The sequence below is a fragment of the Furipterus horrens genome, unplaced genomic scaffold (genome assembly GCF_987537825.1).
Source record: "Furipterus horrens unplaced genomic scaffold, mFurHor1.1.pri manual_scaffold_12, whole genome shotgun sequence".
NCBI classification, from domain to species: domain Eukaryota; kingdom Metazoa; phylum Chordata; class Mammalia; order Chiroptera; family Furipteridae; genus Furipterus; species Furipterus horrens.
Window position 1 is genome coordinate 51,614,573 of NW_028327182.1, and position 24,013 is coordinate 51,638,585.

Here is a 24,013-nt window from a genome sequence, read left to right on the forward strand (position 1 = left end):
TTCTCTGCAGACTTAGTATATGTCCTAGAAGATAAGAGAGTGGGCCTTGGAGTTGTACTGCCTAGGTTTAAATCCTGATGTAGCTATGTCATCATGGGTAAGTTACTTAATGTATCTCTGCTTACTCACCTGTGCACTGTGGATTCCAACAGTACTTACCTTACAAGGTTATTATAAGACATAGTGAGATACTCAAGTAAAGCACTTGGAATGGTATATGCACTCCAAAAAAAGGGGGGGGGGTAAATAAAGCACTGAGTAAATATTTTAAAACATATAGCTATTTTCATTATTATTTTTCTCTAAAGAAGATTTTTTTAGAAGCTACACATTGAATTTAAATGGCTTGGGGTTCTATTTCTAGTACTACATTTAAAGATTGGGAAATTACTATCTTCAGTTTTTACGTCTATAACATGTGACACATAATATATGACCTGGTCAGTATCATGGAGAGGAGAAAATTATTGATAAAGTATAAAATCCTATGTTTATCCAATACCTAAAACAGTGAATTTAAAACCTTGTGGCCTCAACTGACTTTTAAAGCAAGCAGATCTCCTCTTAACCAGCCAAGCAGAATATCTATAGCTCTGGATTTTGTGTCAAACTGTCTCCTTCCAGTTTTTATTAAAATCAGTTAGGACAAATTCTATAAGTGGAAGAAGAGCTAAAGACTGTGTTGTCAATCAATTTTTCTGGATTGAATGAGACCATCAAAAAGCTGCATGTCTCAACTTCACTGATTGTCCTCTTAAATAATTTTACTATTATAATTTATTCTCCAAAGTGGGACAATTTTAAGAGTGACAAGCAGTAATACAATTAATTTCAAAGGACAGCAGTTCTAAATGGAAAATCCACATAAAAATTTGTGTTAGACTTAAGGCTCAGGAAAATATTTACTTCTTTTGAAAAAGGTATATTATACTTCAAAAGATCATAGTAACCAGAGACATTTTGCAGCCAGTGAATTAACATATAAAAGAATTAAATGGAGGACAGATTATATTTATTTCATACACTTAAGGAAATCAATATTTAAAACTAATTAGAAAACAAGCTCCAGAGGAATGTTTTATATCATTCAAGCCAGTCAGTTAAGGATTGATACACTCCACTCTAGTTTTCCTATTCTGTACCTATATTACTCATTCTATATTTCATTAGAAGTTTCTTCATAAAAAAGCTTAAAAAAATGTTTTCCTATATTCAACATGGCCACAAGTTAACTGATTGTTAACTATTATAATACTCATGTAGAACTCTAACACAACTCGAGAAATTCCATAAATTCTTAAAGCATAGACTTTATTTAGACTTCTATCAGAATTCTAAATCTGCTAATTACTTCAAATAACAGTGAACCAGGGTATCTTAGCAAGAGTTAAGAGAAAAAGTCAGGATCATAAGATTGATTTTAATCTAAGATAAATAGTAAGAATCTATACCTCATATGCTCAACCTAGCTGCCATTAATACTTAATTATATTAATAATAATGTTAGAGCCTCACAATGACCTAGTATGTCCTGTCTTTAGAGCACTTTCACAAAATATAGCTCATATAGATGAAAAAATTGAACCTAATTTAACTAAATGAATTAAACCAGAATCACACAAGTGAAAGAAAATACCTTCTAAGTTCAGAGCTCATTAATCTTTTTCATATATTGAAAATTACTCCTAATATTTAGAATAATATTTGACTTTTAATAATCAAGTACCATTATACCAACCTGTGGACTGGATTTTGAATTCAAAGTAGCTTTTGTTTTGATGTAAAGGTGCACTGGCTAAACAGCCTCCTGTTCCACATATCCTTCTTCCATTTTTTACAATAACAACATCTGTTCCTAAACAAAAAAATACAGACACTGTGTAAAGTTTTGTATTTTCTTATCTATCAAGGTTAATTTCTATTTCACTTTTAACTCTTGGTCCACAAAAAACAAAGACACTATGTGTATTTTGAAATATGAAAATAATAAATTGTATTTAAATATTTAATTCACTATTTTTTTCCTGAGAGTACATTTATATTTAATACTCATTTGTAGCTAGAAATCCTGTTTCATTAGGCAGTTTCAAACTCTGAATTATGCTGAATATTTAAAATAGTTTAAAAATAGAAATAGACTTTAATTTTTAGGCAATGAATCAATTTGATAGTTTCATAAATTTCTTAATTGAAATAAAAGCATATACACTCAGAAAGTTTTGGTAATTTAGTATATAATTATCAATTCAATTGAAACAATCTACTAAAAACTGTCCGAATATCTACTAGGTACAAAGTACTATGCTAGTGCATTAGTCAAGTAAGAAGTGAAGAGTATACAGAATGTGAAAAGAAACATACATCTTTGTTCTTGAAATGGGTAACACTTGAAAAATGCTAATTTTAGGATCTTAACAATGTTTATGAGATAGCTGCTGTCAATCATATTGCAAATATCCAAAAAAAGGTTTTAATATCACTAAAAGCACTTCATTCTCATGGAAATTTTTAGTTCAAATAACATTTGATAGATGAAACTGAGAAAAAACTGTCTCTTGATAATGTGACCCCAATACCAATTATTTTCCAAATCTTGATTAGGTTAAGAATGTATATCAGAGAACATGAAGAAACTTAATATTACTCTAATATGTAAGAAATATCCCATAACACCAAGACATGTAACTCCCAGGATCTCCATCCAGCATTACCACTACACTGGCAAGCAGGTCTGCCTATTAGAACTACATGGGACTCCTTCCAAGGGGTTAAATAAAACTAGGGCATAGTAACAAAAAGTATTAGCAGGGAGGCAGTTGTTTTGTCAACTCACTATTTAATTCATGTTTAAGTAAAAATTATTTGGGACAGCCCTGGCTGCCGTGGCTCAGTGGATTGAGCATAGGCCTGCGAGCCAAGTGTCGCTGGTTCGATTCCCATTCAGGGCACATTACTAGGTTGCACGTCAGGTCCCCAGTTGGGGGTGCAAGTGAGAGGCAACCACACAGTAAAAAAAAAAAAAAATTATTTGGGACAAATGTATAATAGAAATGCAAATTTTCAGCATCAATCACAATTCTAAATTTTCAGACTATCATAGACACTCTTAAATAAGGTAAAACTAAGATCCTATTTTGATTATTAAAAATTCGCTAGCATCCATTTTTTTCCTCATTATGTTAACCTCCAAATTCTGAGTAAGTACATTTAGAAATAATTTACATCTGGCTTCAAAATATACCTCCAGCAGTTTGAAGTGGAAAGCACCCAGGGCCCAGTTCTTCCTTGATGGCAAAGACCATGTAGAGCTAGCATCTAGCAGATGCTCACCAGATAACTGACATAGAAATGAATGAGTGTCATCCTGAGAAACAAAGGGCTGCCAGTTGTATTCCCAGTCAGGGCAAGTGCCTGGGTTGCAGGCCAGGTCCCCAGTTGGGGGAGCACAAGAGGCAACCACACATTAATGTTCTCTTCCTGTCTTTCTCCCAACCTTCTGCTCTAAAAATAAATAAATGATATCTTAAAAAAAAAAGAATAAGTGGATAATTATTCTCTGCTAAGCACTTTGTAGTAGACACGTAGCATTTGTTTTCCTTTCCCTCTGGAGATCAAAACAGGTCCAAGGAAGCTGACTCAACCTTTTGGCTTCAGGGATACAGCTCTGACATAGGTTAAGTCAATCAGTGCATTCCACATTTCTTGGCCACAGTGATTGAGTGAAAAATGGTTATACGACCTAAGCCACTAAAATCAGAGATAGTCTCAGGACTTTTGCAGAAAAGGAAGGGATAAAGACACTCTCTCATTCCTGCTGGACCTGAATGAGGAAGCCCAGGGAGCTGCTGTGATTCATCATGGAAGCCAGCCTTCAGGAATTAACAGCTCAAGGAAGAAGAGAAAAGAAACAATGTCCTGGGCAGCAGAGCCTTTCCTGAAGCTTGAGCTGCTTTTGTACTTTTTTCAGTTACTCGTACCAATAGATTTTATTCACTGTTTATACAATTTTGAGTTGTAGTTTTTGCTACTCATAACTAAAAGCATCCTAAGTGAAACACATTTTAAAGAATTATGCAAATAAATGATTTTTTTTCTTAACTGGCAATGCTCTGTGGTTCCCATATATACTAAAATCTTTTAATACCAAGCTTCTATAGTAGATAACTTACTATCTTAGATATCATCCTAAGGTGCTAAGTTAATGGAAGTATCAGAAGACCCTCAATACAATATAGTCTTCTCTCAACTGGAACCACAGAACCAAATCTGAGGTTCATTATCTAACTTCAATATCATTTCATATCCCCAAGGCATTCTACTAGGTACAGAGATGTTTTAGAGAGAGAGAGATTCAGGGTACATTCTGTAGTGCTTGTGAATCATTAGGAAATTATTTTAAGTGTATTCCACTTCTTTAAATACAAAGATATTCTATATTTGGCTGTGGAATATATGCAGTTTCATTAATTAACAAGTCAAGGCAAATATGAGTACAGTCAGAGCACATATAACATTGCCAAAGAGGATGGTTTTAAGAAACATCAGACATTTACAAATACCTGTCATCCCTTTCAACATAGCTACTTTGGAAGATGTTCATTTCTAAAAAGTCAATTCACAATTAAATGCAGAAGTTAAGACAAAAATGCTAATATTTACAAAAACTATGCCACAGACAATCCCAAAAGAGGAATTCTAAAGTAGTTTTAAGCAATGTAACATTAACCAAAATAAGTGACAACTTTGAGAGAGAAAACATTCATTTGGATATGAAATGTACATACTGTTTTATTTTTTTAAAAGCAATAACATTCTTTAGATTATTTAATACCTTTCAAATATCCAAAAACATGCATACTTGCTCAGTGTGCTTCTCTTATTTTCAACTTAAGATGAATTTAGGCTTGAAACATATTCCTAACTCAACAGGTTATTCGGTTTTTAAAATCAGGTTTCTTCTGTGATAGAAGGATTTGAAATTACTGGAAGAAAGGTTAAGAAAAAATTTTTCATGCAGGTAGAAAATCTGGAGATGACATTATTCTACTTGAAAGTTGCTAAGCAGCTTTGGAAAAAGCTAGTAGAATGAGTACAACCGAACAGCTCTTCAAAGAGGAGAGACCAGAGAAAAGGAATGCTCCAAAGAGCAGACTACAGTAAATCAGAGCTTGGCAGTAGAGAGCTAACACTAATCATAAGCTCCAGTAACTACACATGGTTGCCCTTAACTGTGTTCTCAGCACCTAAAACACTGCCTGCCACCTGATAAGTCACTCAATAAATATCAGTTGATGAATAGATGAAACGGAAATATTGTGGGAAATTACACGATTTGAACATCCCTGTCTATAAATGATGATGGATAAGAAATCATTCAAAGGATATGTACATATTTATGTACTAAGTCTCTCTATTACACTTGGAAAAATCCAAGAATTAAAAATAAATACCCGTGTACAAAGTGGTATACGATTACCATATTTGTGGTTTAGTACATGGCTATAGAAATATAAAACGTTCATGGGCAGAGTGTTTCCAGAATTATAAAGAATCTAGGCAGGAGATGATCTTACTATAAATATTGAGAACTGTCTTTGTTATTTTAATACATTGTCCTTTAGCCAATGAGAGATGAGGGAAAAATCGAAAGTGCAGAAGAATATTTAGAATAGAAGAATACATAAAAAGACAGTACTCTAACTGGAATAGAGTGGAAAATCTCGGCCTCTAGAATCAAACTCCAGAAGCATGAAACTATATGGCAAAAGTCTAGGAACAGAAATAATGTGGTGAAAGAGGCTACAGAGGGGAGAGAAAGAATGTTAGAGGTCATAAGCCCATTTTAAATCGGGAGGAAAAAACATAGATGCAAAGGAGCAAAGTGTTGTTTTATTTTGCTAACCTGTTGGGAAGAAGGCAGTCAGATGAAATTACATCTTTAACAGTGACTAAGAAGGAGTCAGGTAATGGGAGGTTTTAGGTGAAACGGCAGGCTGTGATCTGAAACGCGACTTCAGCCTTTTGCAATTTCTCTCGTTTTGACTTTAGATAAGAGGAAAATCACTTCCGATAAAACACGCTTCGATCTATAGATGATAGGCTAGAGAGAAAACCCACTGTCAGGGCAGGAGGAGCGGGGATCAGAACTAAAACCCTCTAAAAAATGTGCAGGTTTTGATTGGGGCTCGATAGTAGAGCACTGCTGGAAGAGCACCAGACAGCTCCCCGAGCCTCAGGCGGCGAGCGCTCCGAGGAGATTCCTGTGAAATTCCAGGGAAAACAGGGAGGTCCACGCAACCGTCCCTAGCACAGGAGCTGCGTAGCCTTGTACACAGACCTGGGCCGAGGTGGAGCCCGCAGGTGTCTGGAGGAGATCCAGAAACCAATTGGGGGTCAAGTCAGCGCTGCTGGGGGAGGAGCGGGGGCGGCGCCCGGAGGGGCAGGGCCGCACTCCGTCCTTCCAGCCCCGCACAGCCCCCTACCTGCCTGCGGCGCCCCAATCCGAATGAGCCGTTGAGCCTGTGAAAGGGAGGGCCCTTACCCATGTGCTGTGTGTCCAACTGCACGGCCGGCATCTCCTTCAGAGGAATGTGTCCCGTACCGCCGTCTCTGCAGCACCGCAGGCAGCAGAACACCGAAGCGGCCATCACGTAGTGGCCACCGACTCGCCGCCGCCTGTAGACCTTAAGCTGCGGCAACACCAACCTCCACCCCTCCTCACCGCCTCCAGCCCCCGGTGGAGCGCCGGAGGTGTCTGTGTGGAGCGCGGAGGCCTGTACAGCGACGCCCCAGGCTGGGAGGGCGCAGCGCACGCTGAGGTGAAGCTAGCCTGGGCGGAAGAGCGAGGAGGACGGGGCTAGTGGCAGGGGGCGGGGCTGGTGGCAGAGGGCGGGCAGGCGGAGAATGGCCCTGCGTCTGCGCGCTGGGTTTTCTCTCCTTGGGCTGCCTCTCCAATGCTCCGCAATACTGACGGGTTAGGGTGTCTGCGTCCTGTGCACACTCAAGAGTCCTCCGATGCTGTTTTTAAAACTATGTTCCTCCTGCTTTAACATTTTCTTTAGGGATGAATTGAAAAAGGCAAATCAGTCTGGGGAACTGGGAGTTCATACGAAAGAGCGCAGGTATCGTCCCACCTCCCTGCATCCAGTACTGGGAGAATTTGGCCTCCACCCACAGGCTTCGTCCCCTGACCGTGGCTGATTTCTGAAGTTTCCTCAAATCTTGAGTAAACTCACATGCCCCAGAAGTATTACTTGTTAGTGACTGCACCGTGGATGTGCACCAGAGGCTCTCAGTCGACCCTGAAGCATTTTATGCGCAGATATGCTTTTCTTGCTCCTAGGTGCCCTGTGGTCAGGGGCGCACAGGAGGCCTTTGGAGGAGGGGACTGTCAGAACAGCCTTGCTCTAAGAAATCACCTGGAGACCACTGTGGAATCAGGCAACAGGTTTATTGAGGGGAAAAGAGGAAGTGGGTGGAGGAGAGAGGCAACTCCTGGACAACCTCAAGAGCCAGGTAGGAGCAAAAGGAATGGGGAACAAGGGAACGGGGAATGGTAAATGGGGACTCCCGGTCCTCCTCATATGCCCGTAGGAGTCCCACCAGCATTCTGAGGGTGCCTTTTTCACACTTATCAACCACACATTTTGGTGAGGGTGAGTTTGCTTATCAACATATTCAGTAGGTCATTTACATCTCATTGCTTTTCCCACACCACCAGGTTAGTTAACATATCCTATGGGAAGGGCTAAATCCATCAGCATTTCTTCTGGTATCCCTGGCCAGCACCAGGTTGATCAGCATATATCAAAAGTCCAGGTGTGCATTTTAGCTGCCTCCATGTTCTGACATTTAATTCTTTTTATTACAAACAAAAGACTGGAAATGTTAACTAACCTGGTGGTGAAGGAAAAGCAATAAGGTGTAAATGACCCACTGAATATGTTGATAAGCAAACTCACCCTCACTGAAACGTGTGGTTGACAGATATAAAAAAGGCGCCTGCAGAAGTGTGGGTGGGTCTCCTACAGGCCCACAAGGAGGATGGGGAGTCCCCATTCCCCATTCCCTATTCCCCATTCTCCTTGCTCCTATGGCTCCTTGAGTTGGTCCAGGGGTCCTTGAGTTGGTCCAGGGGTTGTTGCTCCCCTCCACCCCTCTTCCTCCTTTTCCCTTAATAATCTTGTTGCCTACTCCCACGGTTCATCAGAGAAGGAAAACTCTGATTCCAAAAAACCTCCACTGCCTTGCGGCATACCTCTTCAGGGGAAAGGCTAAGGGAGTAAACCCCGACAGAAAATCCGGAGCCGGAGTCCCTAAGGCGGTTTGACGTTGTAGTCAACACCGGCAACTCCTGCGGCGCACCTGAAGCCAAGCTGTATTGACTCTGTCTTTCCCTTGGATCCTTCAGCTGCGAAGAGAGGGGGGGTCTGCTGCATGGGCAACAGCAGACCCTCCATATCACCCTGCCCAGGCTCTGTAGCTTCAGCTTCACTGGAGAGGACACTCCAGCGTCATCGCAAGATGTCGATTCAACACGGGAGGAGACAGATACCGTGTCACTCCCGAGTTGGACTACACAGCCATTCTCGGTGGTGCAGATAGACTCTTAAGAAGCTACACCATCGTCTCTCGAGACGGACGGCTGCCGACGACGACTCCCACGGTTGTCTCCAGGTGATTTCTTAGAGCAAGGCTGCCCTGACAGGGACCAATTGGGGCATAGCTGGAGGGTGATTTTTAGCCAGCCCCTTCCACACTCAACCCTCTTCAAGGACTGAGGGTTCTGAGGAGTATAAAGGGAACCCTGTGACAGCAAGAAGGCTACTGTGACCCCAAGAGAAGCCCTCTGTTCCTACTGCCTATCCTTCCTGCTTCTGATGGGGGACTCAAATGTTGGAAAATTTTAGTTTCAGGTAACAGCTGGTAAGCTCAGTAATAAATGTATGTAAAAAGCTGTTTCAGGAACTGGAGGTTATAACACATCTTGACTCCAGGAGACCATAAGCAGTTCCACCTTTGTGCTTGAGGAGGACTGCAAGCAATCAAGACAGTATCTGAGCCATTGTACTCCAGGGTGAGATGGCCATGCCCAGGGCACAAAGACTACATACAGCCCAGGACACAGATGAAAGAATGCTGCAGCTTTTATCTGATTTAAGTTTTCCCCCTGAATTCCAAACCCCTTAACTACACTTTTCTTCTTATAAAAAAGGTCCATTTATAATGGAATTTGAGACAGTCTGTTAGGGTACAAACCTGGCATTCTTCTCAGATTGCTGACCATCTGAATAAAGCACCCATAAAGATTTAATCCCTGTCTCTGCTTATTGGGTCTGGGAGATGACAGGCACCATGAACACCGGCTCTTCTGGTTTCACACCATGTAAGAGGCTCACATTGTAGTCACATGTCATCTCTGTGCCTATTTTATCATCTGTTCCTGGTTGATTTAACATTTTCAGATACCACTTGGTGTCTGAAATGGACAACCTCTAGAATTAACCTGGCTCAAACCTCTGTTCCTAAATAAGACTTTCATCCTGTAATCTTCCCAAGGTTAAAGTTCTGGGAAACCAGACATAAAATGCCTGCTTAACATGTAATGGATTCCTATACATAACTTTTTAGTGACCTGAGTACAAGTATCCTATATTTTTCTTCATAGAATAAGAGAATTTCTTCAGGGTCCTGGGTCTCCTTGCTGTCTACACAAATGGTGTGGTTTCATTGAGATACTTAGGAAAAACACCAAGTTTTGTGCTTTAAGATTCAGTTACCATAAAATTAATAATCAAGGAGATTATTGAACTAATTGAAGGCAGACTCCCCTCACTGCCTATAAAGTGCTATTTTGGTAACCCTTTTACTCATGGAATTTTCTTTTACTGGAACCCTTGACTATTATTCTGAGAAGTATTAGTGTTCTGCTTGAATAGAATGTTTTAGAGAAAATTTTTCTGCCTGTCTGTGAGGCAGCACTCTTTCACGTATATATCTAACTGGAGTCTTGAAAGGCTTCGGGGTGGATTTTGTCCCCATTTTGTAAATAGTGAAGAAATAGACTTAGAGGGATTAAATAACTTTTGTAGACTCAGATCATTAGAAAATAAACAAAGTAGGATTCAAAGGCCATCAGTATGACTCCTAAGCTTGAGTTTGCTCCATCAGAGCATGCTGCTTCTAAAATTCTGAAGATCTAACTTGTCATTAATGCTACAATCCTCTTAAACATGCTCTCCAATCAAAATGCAGATTTTCACTTTATTTTTGTGTGTTTTATTAATCTCTATATTGGCTAAAGGTTGCCATAACTCATGTATAGACAATAAAATTAGTTTTTATAAGGTAAAATACTTTTCAGAAGTATTATTTAAGTAGTGCATGTATTAAATATATAATAAACATTCAGGTCATTTAAATTAGTCACCTCTTCAATGAAAAGCCAGCCTACTAGATAGCTGGGAATTGGCCATTACTGTACAGGCAGAACTGCCATAGTCTTCCATGGCTAGAAAAGTGGTCTGCTGAAGCATTGCCTAGTGTTTGGCCCCATTGTAACAACTCAAGTGTACTCAGCATATGAAGCCAGCAAAACCAGTTAGCTCCTGAAAGGGACTTCCCTGTCTTGGCAGATGAATGCCATCCATGGGCTTGTAGGTCTTATTCCTTTTCATATTTGGGATTCTATTATCCTTTCATTACTATTTGCAAAGGAATTATCCTTTTTTTGTGTGTGTGTGAAAAGCACAGTGCTAAAGTTATTTTGACAGTCTTTCGTAGATACCACTTTAAATAACAATTACAAATAAAGCCTGCAAAATTTTTTTCCAATAGTTAGAAGGTCATTTATCTAAATCAAAAGGAATAGCAGAGAATGACTGTTTGAAAAAAAAAGTCTGTCTGCTTCAGCAATATATGCCAGGAACTCTAGAACTGATGGGACAATTGTCATGGCAGCCTTGCTCTGAGAAATCACCCGGCAACCACTGTGGGATCAGGCAATGGGCTTATTGAGGGAAAAAGGAGGAAGAAGAGTGGAGGGGAGAGGCAGCTCCTGGACCAACTCAAGGGCCCATAGGAGCAAGGGAAATGGGGACTCCTGGTCCTCCTTGTGGGCCTGCAGGAGTCCCACTCACACTTCTGCAGGCACTTTTTTTATACTTGTCAACCACACATTTCGGTGAGGGTGAGTTTGCTTATCAACATATTCAGTAGGTCATTTACATCTCATTGCTTTTCACGCACACACACACACACACACACACACACACCAGATTAGTTAATATATGGGGCTAGGCCCATTACCATTTCCCTTGGAAATGGTTTCAGTTCATCAACATATCCTTTGGGAACTGCTAAGCCCGTCAGCATATCCTTTGGGAACTGCTAAGTCCAGGGCCAGGTTGATTAACATATACCAAAAGTCCAGGTATGCATTCTAGCTGCCTCCAATGTTCTGACAACAATAATGTAAAAAGCATGTGTTTTCCAGCTGAGTTTAACATGTCAGCATTTTATTTTTATTTTTTAATTAAAAAATTTAATTACAGTTGACATTCAATGTTATATTAGTTTCAGGTGTGCAGCATAGTGATTAGACATTTGTGTAACTTACGAAGTGATCCCCCTAATAAGTCTAGTATCCTCTGGCACCATACATTATTGACTATATTCCCTATGATGTACTTTACATCCTGGTGACTATTTTGTAACTGCCAATTTATACTATTTAATCCTTTCACCTTTTCCAACCCTCTCCCAATGGGCCACCATCAGTTTGTTCTCTGTATCTATGACTCTGTTAAGTTTTGTTTGTTCATTAATTTTGTTTTTTAGATTCCACGTATAAAATCATATGATATTTGTCTTTCTCTGTCTAACTTATTTCACTTAGCATAATACTGTCTATATACATTCATGTTGTCATGAATAGTAGGACTTCATGCTTTTTTTAAATGGCAGAGTAATATTCCATTGTATTAATGTACCACTTCCTCTTTTCCAGTCATTCATTGATGGAATCTTAGATTGCTCTGTATCTTGGCTATTATATTCAATAAATAATGCTGCAATGAGCATAGGCATGCATGTATCTTTTCAAGTTAGTGTTTTGATTTCTTCAAATAAATACCCAGGAGTGGAATTGCTGAGTCATAAATAAGGTAGTTCTAGCTTTAATTTTTCATTTTTATTTATTTATTTGTTTATGTTTACTTTATTTCTTTCCCTCTATTACCTTTCGACCCCTCTTCCCTCTAGTAACCACCATACTATTGTCTGTGTCTGTGAGTTTTTGTTTGTTTGTCTTGTTTGTTCACTTGTTACTTTCAGTTTTGTATTCCACATATAAGTGACATCATATGGTTCATAAAGTTTTCTGTCTGACTTACTTAACTTAACATGATATTCTCAAGATCCACCCCTTTTTTCACTGCTGGTGGGAATGCAAACTGATATAGTCACAATGAAAGCAATATGAAGGAAACAAATTTTTTAGGAAACTTCATACTGCTTTCCATAGTGGCTGCTCTCATCTGTATTCTCACCAACAGTGCACTAGGGTTCCTTTTTCTCCACATCCTCCTCAGCACTTGTTGTTTGTTGATTTATTGATAAAATTAATTCTGATAGGTGTGAGGTGATATTTTATTGAGGTTTTAATTTGCATTTCTGTGATGTGAGAAAAGCTCACAATAAAAACACCTGGACAGACTTCCAGCCAAGACTGACACACTTCATCTCCCTCCACAACAAAGAAGGAATACATCTACCGCAAAACCAGAAATAACCAGAAGTTCCAGAAAATAAAGCTACAAAGAAGTCCAATGTATGAAGTTATAAAGAAGTGGTGCTTGTTCAGACAGGTAGGAGGGGCAAAGCTGAGGCAGAGAGGTCAAGCTGTGCTGGCGGTAGAAGCTGTGGTGATGGTGGTGGGATGGCGGTAAGCACAGATATCCATATTTAAAAAGAGTCAAGGAACACCTGGGGAGCACCCCTGGCTGCAAACCAGACCTGTCTGCTCGCAATTCCAACAGCAGGGAAGGCAGACCCCCGCCCACCCCCCCAGTGAAAGCCAGAGAGGTGGGGATGGAGGAAGAAGCTCCTGGTCTCTCAGCAGAGAGTAAATGGCAAGAATCCATCTTGGACCCCCCGCCCCCACACAAAACGCCACAGCGTGGTGAGAAGGGTCACCCAGTAGTGATGAGTGCATGGAGCTTCTACCCCTATAGTGTAGGAGGTGTGACAGCCCCACCCAGGAAGCAAAGGTAAGCACAAAACTATCAGGATGGCAGAGATGATGATAGAGATCCCAGTGATGCAACTGACCAGCCAGCAAATATCTGATCTAATGGATCAGCAGATAGGAAATCTTTCTGCGGCACAGTTCAGAGCTTAGGTTATAAGAATGCTTACAGACCTGATGGTAGATCTTAAACAAGATAGGGAAGGAATGAAGGCTAGTCCTGCTGAAAGGAACAAAAATGGCCCCAGTCACCATCATCGCAACCATGAGCAGCGAGGCCGAGATCCAGCAGCCGCCTGCCACCCACCCCCACCCCCACCCTCAGCGCTCCTGATACCAAGCCCGGCACCACAGGCAGCGGTGCAGGGAGCGGCGGCCCAGGCGGCCTCACATCGGCGGTGCCTCCTGGCAGGGACAAGAAGGTCATCGCAATGAAGGTTTTGGGAACAGTAAAATGGTTCAATGTAACAAATGGATATGGTTTCATCAACACAAGAATGACACCAAGAAAGATGTATTTGTATACCAGACTGCCATAAAGAATAACCCCAGGAAGTACCTTCGCAGTGTAGGAGATGAAGAGACTATGGAGTTTGATTTTGTTGAAGGGGAAAAGGATGCAGAGGCAGCAAATGTTACAGGCCCTGGTGGAGTTCCAGTGCAAGGCAGTAAATATGCAGTAGACCATAACCATTATAGACGCTATCCATGTCACAGGGGTCTTCCACGCAATTACCAGCAGAATTACCAGAATAGTGAGAGTGGGGAAAAGAATGAGGGATTGGAGAGCACTCCTGAAGGCCAGGCCCAACAGCGCTGGCCCTATCGCAGGTAACGGTTCCCACCTTACATGCGGGGACCCTATGGGCGTTGGCCACAATATTCCAAACCCTGCGCATGGAGAAGTGATAGAGGGTGCTGACAACCAAGGTGCAGAAGAACAAGGTAGACCAGTGAGACAGAATATGTATCAGGGCTACAGACCACAATTTCTCAGGGGCTCTCCTCGCCAAAGACAGCTTAGAGAGGACGGCAATGAAGAAGATAAAAAAAATTAAGGAGATGAAACCCAAGGTCAGCAGCCACCTCAACGTCGGTACCGCTGCAACTTCAATTACCGATGCAGACGCCCAGAGAACCCTAACCCAAAAGATGGCAAAGAGACAAAAGCAGCCCATCCACCAGCTGAGAATTCGTCCACTCCTGAGGCTGAGCAGTGCCGGGCTGAGTAATAAATGCCGCCTTACCATCTCTACCATCATCTGGTTTAGTCATCCAACAAGAAGAAGTGAATATGAAATTCCAGCAATAAGAAATGAACAAAAGATTGGAGCTGAAGACCTTAAGTGCTTGCTTTTTGCCCATTGACCAGATGACTAGAACTATCTGCATTATCTATGGAGCATGGGGTTTTTATTATTTTTATCTAAAGACATCTCTTTTTGGTAATGACAAACGTGTTTTTTGTTTGTTTTTTTTAAATAAGCCTGGTTTTCTCAATACACCTTTTAAGGTTTTTTAATTGTTTCATATCTGGTCAAATTGAGATTTTAAAGAACCTCATTTTTAATTTGTAATAAAAGTCTATAACTTGATTTTTTCAAAAAAGCCAACAAACTGCAAGCACCTGTTAATGAAGGTCTTAAATAAATTTTTTTTAAAAGTAATGAAAAGCAAAAACCTACAACCACGATTACTCTATCCAGCAAAGCTGTCATTCAGAATAGAAGGGCAGAGAAAGTGCTTCCAGGACAAAGTAAAACTGAAGGAGTTCATTAGATCCAAACCGCTGTTATAGGAAATGTTAAAGGGACTTGTTTAGGAGAAAGAAGATTAAAACTATGAACGTTAAAATAAAAACTGTATTACAACAACCAACAACAGAAACTAGGCAATTGAAACAAAGGCAAACTAAGTAGGCAAAGAGAGTGGGAAAAGAATTATAGGTATGGGGAATATTTGGGGGGCAGGTCAGCTGGGAGGGGGAAGGGGAGAAAGGGAGGGAGATGGTACAGGAATTAAGAAGCATAGTAGGAGGGAGTGGAGTAGAGAGGAAGATGTTGAGAAGAACTATATGTAAAGCCAATGGGCATGGAATAAGGAGGTGGGGGGACAAGTGGAGGAAGGGGCGACACTGGGTGGAATGGAACAAAGGGAAAAGAAATTGGGACAACTGTAACAGCATAATCAATAAAGCATATTAAAAAAAAAAAAAAGACACTGGGACATGGGACTTCAGCAATGACTGAAGCAGTTGCTTATTCACAGATCTGCAGCTCTGGGTGCAGCCAAAGAGCCAAATCAAAGGTGCACACCTAAAAGACAAAGCTGGCTGGTTTTTATCATAACTCGAGTAAAACCGCCCCCCTTTCCCCTCCCACTCCTTCTCCTTCTCCGTTTTTCCATGCTGAATACTCCGGAGTTACAATCTAACGTGATTAGATAAATTAACTAAGGCTGATAATTAACTAAGAGTGATCTGGTTATAGGTCTGTCTCCAGCTCTCCTTTGAAATTTTCCTAACTTGTTTGCTGGGCTGTCTAGCTACATTTTCCTATTTCCCTGTGTTTGGTGATGAATATCTCCCCTGCTTTGATCTGAGACATCCTTTGTTCTCAGAAACACTTATGCTGAGCTGCGGAATGCCCTCTTCCTGATTTGTAAATATGCTAATACTGTTAACTCTGGCTCAGAGACCCTTTGATTACATTTGCCCTTTGCTGCTAATTATTTCCTACTGGTTTGGGAGTCACCAGTTTTCTTGCCTCTTACAGTAATGATTAGTGACATGAGCAAATTTTCATCTGTCTATTGGCCATCAGTATGTCCTCTTTGGAGAAGTGTCTATCCAGGCCCTCTGCCCATTTTGTAATTGTATTGTTTGTTTTTTGGTTTTGAGTTGTATGAGTTCTTTATATATTTTGGGTATTAACCCCTTATCATTGATGCATCATCAGTGAATATCTCCTCTCATCCTGGTGTGTTCTCCTTTTGTTTTATTGATAGTTTTCTTACTGTGCAAAAACTTTTTAGTATTTTTCAAAAGTATATTTTATTGATTATGCTGTTATAGATGTCCCATTTTTTTCTCTTTTTCCCCCTCCTCCTGGTACCCTCTTCCTTCCAGAAGTCCTTCCCCTTTAGTTCATGTCCATGGTCATGCATAAAAGTTTGTTGGCTTCATCCTTTCCTATACTATTCTTAACATCCCCCTGTCTATTTTGTTCCTACCAATTATGCCTCTGATCCCTTCACCATTTCCCCCATTCTCCCCTTCCCCCTCCCAACTGATAACCCTCCAAATGATCCCCACACCTATGATTCTGTTCCATTCTCGCAGTTTGCTTAGTTTGTTTTGTTATTTAGATTCAGTTGTTGATACTTGCTTGTTGTCATCTTAATGTTCATCATTTTGATATTCTTTTTCTTAAATAAGTCCCTTTAACATTTCATATAATAGTGGTTTGGTGATGATGAACTCCTTCAACTTTACCTTACCTGGGAAGCACTTCATCTGCCTTTTCATTCTAAATGATAGCTTTGCTGGATAGAATAATCTTAATTGTAGGTCTTTGTTTTTTATTACTTTGAATACTTCTTGCCTGAAAAGTTTCTTTTGAGAAATCAGCTGATACTTATCTCCTTTATAGGTAACTCTCTGCTTTTCTCTTGCTGCTTTTAAGATTTTCTCCTTATCTTTAACCTTTGGCATTTTAATTATGATGTGCCTTGGTGTGGTCCTCTTTGGGTCCAACTTGTTTGGGACCCTCTGTGCTTCCTGGACTTGTATGTGTATTTCCTTTGACAAATTAGGGAAATTTTCTTTCATTATTACTTCAAATAAGTTTTTAATTTCATGGTTTTCTTCTTCTGCTTCTGGTCCCCATATGATTGGGATACTGGTACGCTTAAAGTTGTCCTATAGGTTCCTAGTCCCCCTCGCTTCTTTTCAATTCTTGTTTCTTCTCTGCTCTAGGTGAATGTTTATTTCTTCCTTTTGTTCCAAATCATTGATTTGAATTCCAGCTTCTTTCCCACTCATCACTGTTGTTTCTTGTGTATTTCACTTTGTTTAACCTTCACTTCTTTCTTTATTTTGTGCCCTATTCAATAATTTCTCTGAGTATCCTGATCACCAGTGTTTTGAACTCTATCTGATATGTTGGTTATTTCTGTTTCATTTAGTTCTTTTCTGAGGTTTGCTCTGTTCTTTCATTTGGGCCATATTTCTTTGCCTCCTCAATCTGGCAGCCTCCCCATGTTTATTTCTGTGTAATGGGTAGAGCTGCTTTGACTTTGTGTCTTGGTAGTATGGCTTAATGTAGTAGGTGTCTTGTAGGGTCCAGATGCACAGCCTCCTCCATCACCCAAGCTGGGTACTCGAGGTGCGTTCTTCATATGGGTTGAGTACACTCTGCTATTATAGTTGAGCTTTGGTTGCTGTTGGCAGATCAATGGGAGAAACTTGCCCAGGCCAATCAGCTACAAGGACTGGCTGTGACCACTGACCACCAACCTCTGCCCTCTGTGGAGGAAGAGCTGCATAGGGGCAGGGTGGTGGTATTCTGATGTGGTCTGTAGTTGTCCACTGGGTGAGCTGGCCCTGGGGTTTCCCACGTGGTGCAGGCCATGGTCAGCCCCCACCTGTGTTTTGCCTGGGGCACCCTGCCAACCTATAAGGCATCTGAGATGGCTTCTACTTGTGCTGAGCTTGGAGATTCCCAGGCAAATCCAGGCTCTGAACCTAAGCTGTCTGCTGGTAGTGATGGGCTTGGAGCTCACTAAGGCAAGCTGTTGCTTGATAGGATTTAGGAAGTTATAAAGCATGAACCAAGACCAGCCACTCATATGGAAAAGCAGCTTGGGTGGGCCTGTAAGTTGGGTGGGGCTGATACTCTGAGGATCTCCAAGGTGGGTCAAGCAGTGTTAGCCAGGTTGATGGTTGATGGAATCTCAGATATGGCACCAGCTTGCAGGTTCTGTGGGGAGAGGGTTTAGAAAAGAGACAATAGCCTCTGCTTGCCTTGATGCCAGACACTTCAGTTTCTCCCTGTCTACCACTGGTGCCTTCCAAGCTGCTACTCCAGTGCTGAAGCTCAGAGGGAGTGAGTCTGAGTAGGTGAGTTCATGTGTGGGTTCTTTAAGAGTAATTGCTTGGAACTCCAGCAGGTTCTTCCACCGACTCAATCCCCACCAGTTTTTGCAGTCAAAAGTTGTGGGGACTTATCTTCCAGGCACTGGAAACCTGGGCTGGGTCCCTGGTGTGGGGCTAGGGTTCCTTGTGATGGGTGTAAGGGACAAAGAAGCCAGTGAATCTCAAACCAGTAGGAGATAATTAACAGATGACTCATGGACAAGGGGCCAGGAAATGACATTCTGCAGCTCCTCACACATATCTCTGGGATAGAAAGGAGGAAGACTGTCATCACCAAACACAGAGAAATGGGAAGATGTAGCCAGATAACTTTGCAAATAAGTTGGAGATAGACCTATAACTAGATTACCCTTAGTTAATCTCACCCTTAGTTATGTAGTTAATTGCATTAGATCAGTGGTTCTCAACCTACCTAATGCCACAACCCTTTAATACAGTTCCTCATGATGTGTGACCTCCAACCATAAAATTGTTTTTGTTACTACTTATAACTAATTTTGCTACTTTTATGAATCCTAATGTAAATATCTGATATGTAGGATGTATTTTCATTGTTACAAATTGAACATAATTAAAGCATAGTGATTAATCACAAAAACAATATGTAATTAATATGTGTTTTCCAATGGTCTTAGGTGACCCCTGTGAAAGGGTCATTCGATGCCCAAAGAGGTCTCGACCCACAAGTTGAGAACCACTGCATTAGATTGTCAACTCAGAGTAACCAGTAATAAAGAATGGGGGAGAAAGAGAGGAGGAGGAGCTAATCGCATTAGGGAGGGGGAGCTAATCACATTAGGGAAGGGGAGCTAATCATGTTAGTGCTAATCATGTTAGAATGGGGGTCTCCAAAAATCCCCAGAGCCTGCGGGTTGGGGGGTGGGGAAAAGGAAACAGCTTTTAAGATGCCTTCACATGCCTGTGGCTAGTGGCTAGTATCTTTGTTACACAAATGGCTTTGATATTTCCAAGGCCCCAAGAAGATGGGAGGGGTTTGGGGCCATTGAATGGTGTGGAAGAACACAAACAGCCTGTGTAAGGTTCTGTGAATGGTCAGAACTGGTTACCACACCCACTGCATCAGAGAACACAGGGGGTTAAAAATAGGTGGCAGACATTTTAGCTAGGTTCTCCGTGCAGTTTTGAGAAGGAGGTTCTCCATGCGGTTTTGAGGAGAGATCTCCATGCAGCTTTGAGAGAAGGAAAGAAGATCCACACGGTTTGCAAGTAGGGTAGAGGAGAACTCCATGCGGCTTTGAAAGGGCAAAGAGAGAACCATGCGTGATCCAGTGCAACATGACACGTTTTCCTGGACTGTTATATGGAGGCTGATGACATCGTACCCCAGATCCTGAAGGAGACAGCTGACGGATAAGGGATGGGGAACTTTGGGGCATGTTTTTGGCTTCTAGCTTTTGGGGGAGCAAGGGAAGTGCTGCGTCCCATGGGAGAACAGGGCTCTGAGTTGAAGTGCCCACTCTCCTCCCCAGGTTGGAATATTATAAATGAAGACCTGTTTTCCTCAACACTAGTTGTTGGGTTTTATACCAAGGTGTCACATGAAAGAACTCCCGTTTGCTCTGTAACATTAGTATAAAACCAGTTTACTTTGTCTACTTTGAGGGCACATGCCTTTGCTGGCTGTGCCGGGCTCTGCAGACACGTGAATAAAGAAATGCCTCACTTTGCTGCTGAAGTCCTGTGTCCCAGTGTTTTATTGTGAGCATTTCTCACATGGGAGACTCAAATGTTGGAAAATTTTTAGTTTCAGGTAATAGCAAATAAGTTCAGTATTCGATGTATGTAAAAAGCTATTGTTTCAGGAACTGAAGGTATGACCCACCTTGACTCTAGGAGACCATAAGTAAATCCACCTTTGTGACTCAGGAGGACTGCAAGCAATCAAGATGGTATCTGAGCCATTTTTACTCCAGGTTGAGATGACCATCGCCCAGGGCACAAAGACCACAGCCCAGGACACAATGACCACTGCCCAGGACACAGATGAAATAAAGCTGCAGCTTTTCTCTGATTAAGTTTTCCCCTGAATTCCAACCCCCTTATCTACTTTTTCTTATCCTTATAAAAAAGGTCCCTTTATAATGGAATTTAAGACAGTGTGTTAAGAGTACAAACCTGCTGTCTTCTCAGATCTCTGACCATCTGAATAAAGTGCTCATAAAGATTCAATACCTGTCTCTGCTTATCGGGTCTGGTAGGTGGCATGCAGCATGAATGCTGGCTTTTCCAGTTTCACTCACTCCTAAGATATCCCTCCCAAATTTTTATCCACCACACATGGGTGAGAGACCAGCCTGTTCCACATCTGTGCCCCTCCTACCCATTCCAATAGATGTAGTTTCTTTAATTTTGTAGTTGTTAGACTTCCATTCACTCAATTTCTAATGGTTATGGCTATGGTTGTTCTATGTTTTAGTTGTAATTTTGACCAGATCCCCAAAACTTTTTAGTTTTATGCAATTCAATTTGTTCATTTTTTCTTTGGTTTCTTTTACCTGTGGAGATATATAAAAAGAAAAATACTTAGAGCAATGTCAAAGAGTTTACTATTTGTGTTTTTTTTTTTTTAATTTTATTTATTTAGTTTCAGAGGGAAGGGATGGGAGGGGGTAAGAGAGGGAAGAAACATCAATGTACAAGAGAAACATCAATCGGTTGCCTCTCACATGCTTCCCAGCTGAGGACCTAGCCTGCAACCCAGGCATATGCCCTGACTGGGAATTGAACAAGCGACCTTTGGGCTTGTGGGATGATGCTGAGCCCACTGAGCCACACAAGTCAGGGGTATTTCCTATGTTTTCTTCTAGGAATTTTATGGTTTTGGGTCTTAGATTTAAACCTTTAATCCATTTTGATTTTATTTTTGTGTATGTTATAATAAGGTAGTCTAGTTTCATATTTTTCATGTATCTGTCCAGTTTTCCCAACACCATTTATTGACTAGATTGTCCTTTCTTGCCTTCTTTGTCATATATTAATTAACCATGTAGGTGTGCATTTATTTCTGGGGTCTCTAGTCTGTTCCATTGATCTATGTGTCTGTTTTTATGCTGGTGTCATGCTGTTTTGATTACTATATCCCTGTAGTATATTTTGATATCAGGTAGTGTAATATGTCCAAACATTTGGGTGTGCTGTTGATAGAACTCTGTGCTCTGGTGTGGTCTGAAGGTGGCTACTGAGTGTGTTGGTTATGTGGCCTCTTGTGAGGGTCTCCTGGTAGGAGCTACATAGCAATGCATGGTTGGTAGCTGCCTTGCTGGGCCTGGAGAGAAGTGGGAAAGGTCATGCTGTGAATCAAGGCTGGCTGCCAGGCTTGGGTCCACTTAGCAAGAGGCACAAAGCATTCAGAGGCTAACTGCAAACCTTTAAGAGTTTTCAGGAAAGTATGGAGCACAGGCTGAGGCTGGCTGCCTATGAGGAACAGCTACTGAAAAAGGCTTAGGTGCTATGAGAGTTGGGTAGGACAAGGTCTCAGGGAGTCACTAGGATGGGCTAAGCAGTGTTCACCAGGTTCAGATTTGGTGCCCACCTGTGTATATAGGCTGTGTAGGAGAAGGGATGAACACAGGAACAATGGTGGCTGCCCCTCCAGCCCTAGACCTGAAGCCACACAATTCCATTTCTCCCCTTATGTCCCTGGCACCTTTACAGTTGCTCTTCCTCTACTATAGCTTTGGTTGAGTGTGAGTCTGTATGCAGGCCCTTTAAAGGAGCTGGGAACCCTTGTTCCTAGGGGAACCTCCAGAGCTAAGATATCCCTCCTGAATCTCAAATGCTACACAAAGACATAGGACCAGCTTGTTTCTCAGCTCCGTCCCTTGTAACAGTCTCAATATAGGTTCTTTTATTTATTTATTTATTTTTTATTTAACTATAGTTGCTGTACAGTCTTATATTGGTTATATTAGTTTTAGGTATACAATAACTTATAATGTGCTCACCCCATTAATGCTAGTAATCACCTGTCACCCTGCAAATTGATCACAACATTATTAACCGTATTTCCTTCCCCTTTCATGGATCTCCCCTAGACACACCCTTCTGGTAGGCATCCATATGGTCTCTGTTTCTATATGTCTATTTTTAGTTTTAGTTTTAGTTTTTAGATTCCACATATAAGTAAAGTCACGTTATATGTCTGTATTGCCTGGTTTTTACTTTCTACATCCATCCATGTTATCACAAATGGCAAGATTTCATTCTCTTTTATTGTCATGTAGTATTCTACTGTGTGTATATATCAAAATACTTTTTATTATTTATTTATTTATTGTTTTTCTATTACAGTAGTCCCACTTTTTCCCCCATTGCTCCACCATGCCACCCAGCCCACCCCTTCTCCCACAGTCAAACCCACCTCGTACATGTCAATGGGTTATTTATAGCACTTCTTTTACTAAACCTTTCTCCTACTTACCCGCTTCTCTCACCCCCCCTCTGCCCCCCTGGTAACTGTTATTCTGATCCTTGCTTACATACCTCTGGTGCAATTTTGCTATTTGTTTGTGCTGTTCATTAGCTTCCTCTATTAGGTGATAACATATGGGGTTTTTCTTTCATTTCCTGGCTTATTTCGCTAAGCATAATTCTTTCTAGTTCCATCCATGTTATTGCAAACGGTAGGAGTTTCTTCCTTTTTTTGCTGCATAGTATTCCATTGTGTAAATGTACCACCATTTTGTAATCCACTCATCTACAGATGGGCACTTAGGCTGCTTCCAACACTTGCCTATTGTAAATAGTGCTGCTATGAACATAGGAGTGCGTAAGTTCTTTTGAATTGGGGTTTCAGAATTCTTCGGGTATAATCCTAGCAATGGAATCACTGGTTCAAAAGGCAGTTCCAATTTTAGTTTTCTGAGGAAATTCCATTCTGTTGTCCATAGCGGCTGCACCAGTCTGCATTCCCACCAACAGTGCACTAGGGTTCCCTTTTCCCCAATCCTTGCCAGTCCTTGTTGTTTGTTGATTTGTTGATGATGGCCATTATGACTGGTCTAAAGTGGTATCTCGTTGTGGTTTTAATACACATCTCTCTGATGGCTAGTGATGTTGAGCATTATTTCATATGCCTATGGACACTCCGTATGTCCTCTTTGGAGAAGTGTTTGTTCAGATTCTTTGCCCATATTTTAACTAGGTTGCATGTCTTCTTGGTGTTGACATATAAGTTCTTTATATATTTTGGAGATCAATTCGTTCTCTGAAGTATCATTGGCAAATATGTTTTCCGATATGGTTGGTTCCCATTACACCTTGTTGATGTTTTCTTTTGCTGAGCAGAAACTCTTTAGTTTGATATAGTCCCATTTGTTTATTCTTTTCTTTATTTCCCTTGCCTTAGGAGATATATCAGTGAAAATATTGCTACGTGCGATATGTGAAACTTTCCTGCCTATGTTTTCCTCTAGGACTTTTATGGTGTCATGTCTTACATTTAAGTCTTTGATCCATCTTGAGTTTATTCTGGTGTGTGGTGTAAGTTGGTGGTGTAGTTTTATTTTTTTGCATGTCCCTGTCCAGTTCTCCCAGCACCATCTGTTGAAGAGGCTCTTCTCACTCCTTTTTACGTACCTTCCCCCTTTGTC

At 41.0% G+C, this 24,013-nt stretch overlaps 1 protein-coding gene and 1 pseudogene across 1 annotated transcript in view; one reads left to right on the forward strand and one right to left on the reverse strand.

Moving 5' to 3' along the window:
* The window catches only part of SPRYD7 (SPRY domain containing 7), a 33,559-nt gene extending 26,735 nt beyond the window's left edge, over positions 1-6,824 (reverse strand). The window contains exons 1-2 of the mRNA XM_090258607.1: positions 6,542-6,824; positions 1,739-1,855 (exon numbers count right to left, since the gene is read on the reverse strand). Of these exons, the coding sequence (XP_090114733.1) occupies positions 1,739-1,855; positions 6,542-6,647 (223 nt within the window). The 5' untranslated portion in view covers positions 6,648-6,824. The remainder of the gene's footprint in view (positions 1-1,738; positions 1,856-6,541) is intronic.
* Positions 6,825-13,511: 6,687 nt separating this feature from the next.
* LOC149996194 (Y-box-binding protein 1 pseudogene) lies at positions 13,512-14,478 on the forward strand (annotated as a pseudogene).
* The last annotated feature ends 9,535 nt before the right edge of the window (positions 14,479-24,013 follow it).